At 38.7% G+C, this 6944-nt stretch overlaps 1 protein-coding gene across 1 annotated transcript; it reads right to left on the bottom strand.

Annotated features, from left to right (window-relative positions):
- LOC146622354 (uncharacterized) lies at positions 1–6944 on the bottom strand. The gene is made up of 18 exons (XM_085365076.1): positions 6882–6944; positions 6428–6547; positions 6177–6353; positions 5838–5909; positions 5221–5329; positions 4573–4649; positions 4104–4176; positions 3828–3940; positions 3729–3754; positions 2772–2909; positions 2532–2641; positions 2351–2443; positions 2177–2260; positions 1978–2092; positions 1770–1875; positions 433–615; positions 277–351; positions 1–194 (listed from the first exon to the last, which is right to left on the bottom strand). Exons 2-18 carry the CDS (start codon positions 6428–6430, stop codon positions 111–113), a joined length of 1638 nt encoding a protein of 545 aa, XP_085221202.1. The 5' UTR covers positions 6431–6547; positions 6882–6944; the 3' UTR covers positions 1–110.

The raw sequence follows: 6944 nt of genomic DNA, 5'->3' as shown, positions 1-6944 counted from the left end.
CTACAAATGCATGACAGGACTAAATAAAGTACAGTGTTGAAAATGAGTGGGCTTTCCTACAAGTAAGGCATCACCTGACGGCCAATGCTGCATATGCAGAGGTGTTTTGATCATATGTAGTGGTTAAAGACGGAGTCATACTTTTCTTGCTTCCCTGATGTTACTTCTGGCTCACCGTTCTGCTTGATGAAATCCTGAAATAACAAAAAGACACATCATGTAGAGTTGCTACAAATATAAACTCCAGTTTAAATATAAGCTCAAGCTGAGTCTTACCTCCATCTCCTCTAAGGTGGCAGTACCATTCTCCACCTTCTGTCCGAGGCCATGACTAAAGCTTGAGTACCGCTCCTGTTTAACATTACACATAACTTGCATTTTCCTATTAATATTATTAACGTATACTTTACACTCAAGTAGCTGCACACATACCCGCATCATACTAGCAATAACCCCATCCTCAATGATGTGAACGGCGTTCCTGAGTCCTCTTGCAAAGGCGTCCATGACTCTGATGTGACTAATGAACAGGTCCTCGAGGTCAGTGGACTCTATGTGCGCCTTTGCAACAAAGTTCAATCCTCCTGGATGCAGGCCGCCTTGTTCAACAATCACCTGGACACACAGAGGAACGAGGAAGTTCGATTATCTCTCATCTAATGTTATTAACAGTGAAACCATTGATCTAAAAATTCATCCTTTTTCATCCAATTCATCCAAGCCAAGCTTTGTTTTAATCTAATCTAGCATCATTCTAACAGATGCTAGATTAATGATTGATTCATCTAAACTAGCCATAGTAACTCATAAAGTGCAGTTTTAGAATTTTTATTGTTTTGAGCTCACATAGATTTAGACATAAAGAGTACATGTCATATTGTGGGGACCCAGCAATGCATAGCTAATGTTAAGTATTGGCTTGTTGTCCAGTACTAATGTATTATCTGAAAAAGGCTCACTGCCAGTAATGCACATGCCAAGCTTCAACACAGACTGCACTAGATAATCTCTGGTACTGGAAGCTTTCTGGTCATTTTCTAATAATATACTATTGTAAGTGACCAGAGTTCTGTTGACCAATCATCTTTGAGTAGGCTTTAGTTTCACACTAAACGGTCAATATGGATCGCAATCATCAGATATTCACTTGTAGCCAGGCAACACTGGAAGAGATAAAAAAAAACAAAAAAAAACACTGGCTACTGCTCCAAGTAGCCAAATCAACAACCAACCTAATAAGCTCTCAAATTACTGTCATCTTCTGTCCAGTCTGCAACATTTACTTAGAATTTCATTTTATCAGAGGCAGGCAGACCAATTCTTTTGATGAGCATTACTGTATGCCATCTCCCAAGCACAAATCAGATTATAAAGCTAGCAACTACCTAGCTAACAATAAACATGCCACAGCACTTAGCTGCTAAAGACTTTTTCTACACTTTCCTAATGAGGAAGGAAGAAAAGTGCCTGCCTGACAGAAATTTCCAGTCAGCAGCTAGCTAGTGAACAGAGGACTCAGCTAATAGTAATACATATTTTTACTGGACCCCAACCAACCTACACTACCTCTAAAGGAAGAGTGATCGCTGGATTTATATTTGTTGTATATTGTTGTACATGCGAGGCATCAAGAAAGTGTAACCACCTATTTAATCATTCCAACTGCTGCAGTTTACCAAATCTTGTAAATTTCACCTAAAATATAGCAAACTTAACTTATATTGACTAACATCACTTTAAATAAACCGTTATATATTTAGTTAGCTTACTTTCATGACCAAGGTGGTGTTCCTGATGTCCAGGGGGCACTGATCTGTGTCCCACCCCAGGTAAGGATAGCCTGTGTTGGAGTCAATCGATCCCAGCATCCCAAAACTGTGCACCAGCAAGCAAGAATGATTAAAAAAACAAAACAAACAAAAAGCATGAACATGCTACAAAGTTAGACTTCGGTTACTTCACAAGAGAGTGACTCACGCAGATGCCATGACAATATCGTGTCCTCCTAGAGTGGTGTGGTTGGGCTCAATTTTTAACTTAAAGTCACTGTCCAAACCAAAATGCTTTAGGAATCCTATAAGACTCATTGCATCTACAGAAAACAACAGACATAAGATGCAACACTGAAGAAGCGTATTGGCTTAGGTTACTTTATGATGAGCTTTGGAAGCCTCACCGTAATCATACTGGTGTTTGCTGGGCTCCTTTTGTTGGGGCGCAATCAGAAACTGACAACTCAACCCAATCTTCTCTTTGTAGTCTGCAGACAAACACGCAGACATGAAACAGAACAGACACAGCTGACAAACTCAAAACTCAAAGCCTGTCTGCTGTTCACGTGCACACTTACTGACAGCCATTTTGAAGAAGATGGCCATGTGATTGAGTTCAACAGCAACATCAGTGTTATGGATGGAGTGGAAACCTCTTCCTCCCCAAAAAACTAAAAAGCCAAAAATGTGCCGATTAAAGCGCCACTTACACAGAAGAGTCACAACATTACAAGATCGTAACCATCAAATCCATCATACCAAAGTTTTCTGCACCCAGCTTCTTGGCGATTTCCAGACTTTTTTTCACCTGAGCACCAGCATAGGCCAGCACATGGCAGTCAGGGTTAGTGGCTGCACCATTCATGTACCTGTAGTACGATGTTTATAGACAGAAATCTGCATAACTGACTGAACCATTCATAACTTTCTGTGCTCCTGAAACTCAGGTTTAACAAAAAAAGAAAAAAGTGAGGTTTAAGGTATGACTACAGTGTTAACCTTAAGTGAGTAAAGAGGTTACAGGTGATCCACAGCAACTTCACTCCAGTCTGGTTCTGTAGCTTGAGAGCCAGGTCTGTTATTTCATCCAGATTGCGGTTGGACTCCTCCAGCGTGGAGCCCTCAGGGGCAATGTCTCTGTCGGGGGCACAGGGCTAAGCACTCAATTTCAGAGCACCAGAATAATACAGTATACAGATACTATTACCACTGAGTGAAAATACCCTCTTATCTCCCAGACCGTACAATTATACATAAAATTGTCGCAGAAAACATGTAGAAATAAAAGCATATGAGGTGATTATACTGTAGATAATCAGGGAATGTGGATAAAAATGTTCGTAATCCTCATATAGTTAATGCAATGCTTTTGTTAAAACCCTTCAATTAAAACTGAAAGTCTGCACTTTAGTCACATCAGGACCTTTTCATTTTAAAATCATGATGGTAGTGTGCAGAAGCAGGTCTACAAAAATACTGGTGGCTGCCAGTGCTACCCCTCAGCCTCATCGTAGATGCACCTACAGTATAAATTAGATAATGTTAGGTCATTTTGAGAAAACCTGACCTCTGACCTTGAATTCAAGGCCACCGAGACTGAAACTCTTCTGATTGTTAGTAGATGCAGCTTTGGAATGAATGTGAAAATCCTATCTCACCTCATTCTCAAGTTATCGCATTCCCAAACTCAGATGTCCACGCCATGTAAGAGCTGAGTTTGTGTCTGTCCATAATTGTGACATGGATGAAGTTCCAACCATATTTTGAGCCTAATCAAAGCATCCTGGTAGTTCTAAGTATATCTGAAGAAAACTACAGCCCAGACTGCACTGGCTATTTTCATGAATTCAATGTATAACTACATGCACCCCATAAACATGTTACATTATGTTCTTCTACATTCCACCAGAACTTTGTCAGGTCAGGGTGAAATCAAGATAACTTCAGCTTTCTTACCTGTCATGGAAAGTGTAATATTTTACCTGTGAAAACAAACAGACGTCAATGAGGAATTATACTGTGATCTGGTCAGCTCTGAGATATTAAAAGCCTCACTCCAAGCTTGTTGAAAAACTCAAAGGCTGCACAGAGTCGCTTCCTGGCTGATTTCATAGGAGACCCTTTATTCCAGAGCCGGTGGTGGGTTGGAACTCCAAAAGGACCGGCACCTACCAAACAGAAAACAAGGCAATATTACAAAGGAGATGTGCTGATCTGAGAAAAGTAAAACTGTATGTGTGCATGAGTCAAAGCCTGCGGGACACATTTGTAACCATCGACCCTCAGACTGTTTAATGAGTTGCACGAGTGTTGGCTAAATCGCAACATTACCCGGTCCACAGAAAGAGTGCCAGTAGCAGACTGAAAACCTCAACCAGTCCTCCATCGTCCTCCCCATCAGCACCTGCACACAGGAACACCGAGCTCCACACAGCCTTACACAACTCTAACTGTGCAGTCAAAACCATGACACAAACAGAGTTAGGTCAGCATGTTATTGTATTAACCTCCTGAGTGGCCCCGGAGCAAAAATGTACAGCTGACATTATGATTTTTTCCAATATCAAACTAAGACGACTAAAAACATCTGCATAGATAAAGCAGTTTAGGTTGTACTGTGCAGTTAATTGGATTTTGAAACAGTGTGTCCTGGAGCATGCCATTATTAATGTCGCACTTTAATAACAAACAAGAAATAATTACATCAAATTCCAATTATTTGCCCACTTTGGTTTTCTACCCCTGAGTCTGCTTGACATATCTGTGTGTGTGTGTGAGTGTGTGTGTGTCTCTCACCTACCTCTTCTGCACTGTAGTGTTTAAAACACATGACATCACCAGGTCCAGCATCGGGTTTATACTGGATTTTGGGAATTCCTGTGCAACATGTTTTTTAATATTTGTTTTAAAACATCCTAAGGAGTGACAGCTCTTTCAATATTAACTTTGGAAAGACCAGCCTGAGGATAAAAAGGCTCACAGATTTAGTTACTGCCATCAAATCACATGTAAAACACATTTTACAGACTTGTTTTTACATGATTCCATTTTATCTTTTATCTTCTTGTTATCATATTTCAGTTACCTTTCTTATTGCCTGCATCTAACTTTTCATTGATTTATTTACATTTTTAATTGTTTTTTTCTTTTTTAATTATCTGTGTGCAGGCATCGTCTATTTGTTTAAATTGCTCCCTGTGAGTATTCCTTTTGTCTGTTTGCCAAAGTACTTTGTGATCTCTGTTCTGGTAGTTCATTATTATTATTATTCATCTTGGGAAGATGGGAAGAAATACATTTTTAAACAAGTTATTTAACTCAGAGTGAAGATCATATAAGAGTGGTAAAAGACCACAGACTGCAGCAGGACACTAAGCTTTAAGGTCTATAAACCCTTTTGGCCTCCCTCCCTCACACACACTTTACCGTTTCAAAAATCTCTGTTTACCTGCAAAGAACTTCTCCTGCGCTGCCATTTTTCGGTCCGCACTACGAGCCCTGCCAGCAGGCGCTAATTTCTTTTGTCTTCCTCCCTCGTTGGTTCCACTACGCGGCCTCTGAACATGTACAGGTTTTCAAGATTCAGCAAAAGTTCGTGCAATACCAAAATTACCTTAACTATTATCAGTGCATATTATTTGAAAACAGTGATATATATAATTACATCCGAATGTGGCGACCCGTATCGTCTTTGAATTTGAATCTACATGTTTTGCTTGTTCACAGTCACACTGCAAAATGGGCGCACTGTTCATTTGGACATCAATTTATTTTTCATTCACTGGTCAAGGTTTGATCTAGCTTTAATGAGTCAAAAAAACTTCATAATGGTCACAAAGTGATGCAACTATTGGATATAGAGTGCATTTTAAGTGCCACTTGTACATCTGTACAAAATAAGACATTTGAGACTGCATGCTGACAAATGTCAGGGTTACTTGAACAATTATATACCTGGCTTTAGGTTCTAACACATTTTAGTCACACAGACTTATAATGTCATCTATGAACTTTTACCTATATAAAGTATACAGTACTATAGTGGAAAAGGGGCATAATATTTACCTTAATACACTGCAACGGCTGCACAGCAGCCAGTGGGTTCCCATCTTTTTGACACTGGTCCCATTCCAGAATCTTTAAGATAAAATATTTATAAAGTATGAGTTTTTATTCTTATGTAATAAAATTACTTAATGGCGTTTTCTCTGAAAATCAATCAATCTAGCAACAGTACTTGATATGGATGTCTTAAAATCTCTGCCAGGTCTACAGGTTATTAATGTAATTACTTAAACATATTTATTTCTATTTTGCTAATGTACTGTTTGTCTTTTAGTTGCTAATAAAAAAATTGCTGATTTTAAACACTATTTAACTACAACACAAACAGTTAATACATACCCAATTTTTAATGTCAACCGTCATACTAAACCAGTAAAATCCGGAACACACTGCTGCTAGCGTTTTCTGTATGCCAGTGTGTCCTCCTATTGGACATGAATGAAACTCATGAAAGATCCTCCTGGCATCGTCCATGGTTTTAACTACTCTTCTGGTTCCAAAAAAAGAGTTCTCCATCTACAGAAAAAAAACTATTTACAATGTATTTAACCAAATATGTGATTTGTTAATATTAACAAAAAATTACTGACCATTCAGTTTGAATTTTGAGGCATATCTTCTGAGGTTTTGCCTCTGAGCCTTGTCATATTCTGAAGGGTAGGACCCAGCAGAAAGTAACGAGTATATCTCTTCCCATTTCTTCTCCATATCTACAAACGTAAACAGACATTTTCTTTTGAGCTTCAATATGTGCAGCAAACAATGCATACAATTTAACCTATTAAATAACCACATTACCTAAGTAGACTTAACAGAATATAACGGTCTTATCACTCAGCAAGAATGCACTGCAAACTTTCTAACTTTCTAGATAACATCATATGTGTACAAGCTTAAATCATGACTTGAAACTAGACTTAACCGAAGCTGCAAATTCGATAATTTTGTGGAAAACGCAGACAGCACGTTCACTTTAAAATTAACAAACATTCACAATGGCTTAAAAAAATCAAGTATCCACGGCAATAAAGTATCAGTACTTACCTATTTTCCAAATATCAAAAACGTAGCATGAAATTACAGGCGGACGCTATCCCTGAAAATTCC

Source organism: Diplotaxodon limnothrissa, linkage group LG11 (genome assembly GCF_057381915.1).
Source record: "Diplotaxodon limnothrissa isolate DT_005_m linkage group LG11, D_limnothrissa_male_GT1.1, whole genome shotgun sequence".
NCBI lineage: Eukaryota > Metazoa > Chordata > Actinopteri > Cichliformes > Cichlidae > Diplotaxodon > Diplotaxodon limnothrissa.
Note: the sequence above shows the minus strand (reverse complement) of the source record. Positions and strands in the feature narration are given on the sequence as shown.

Excerpts from the sequence above, each read along its gene's own strand:
- LOC146622354 (XM_085365076.1), bottom strand. Across the intron at positions 2,910-3,728 it reads TATTACACTTTCCATGACAG|AGACATTGCCCCTGAGGGCT; the intron begins GTAAGAAAGCTG and ends TGCCCCCGACAG. Across the intron at positions 352-432 it reads TTATTGCTAGTATGATGCGG|GAGCGGTACTCAAGCTTTAG; the intron begins GTATGTGTGCAG and ends AATGTTAAACAG.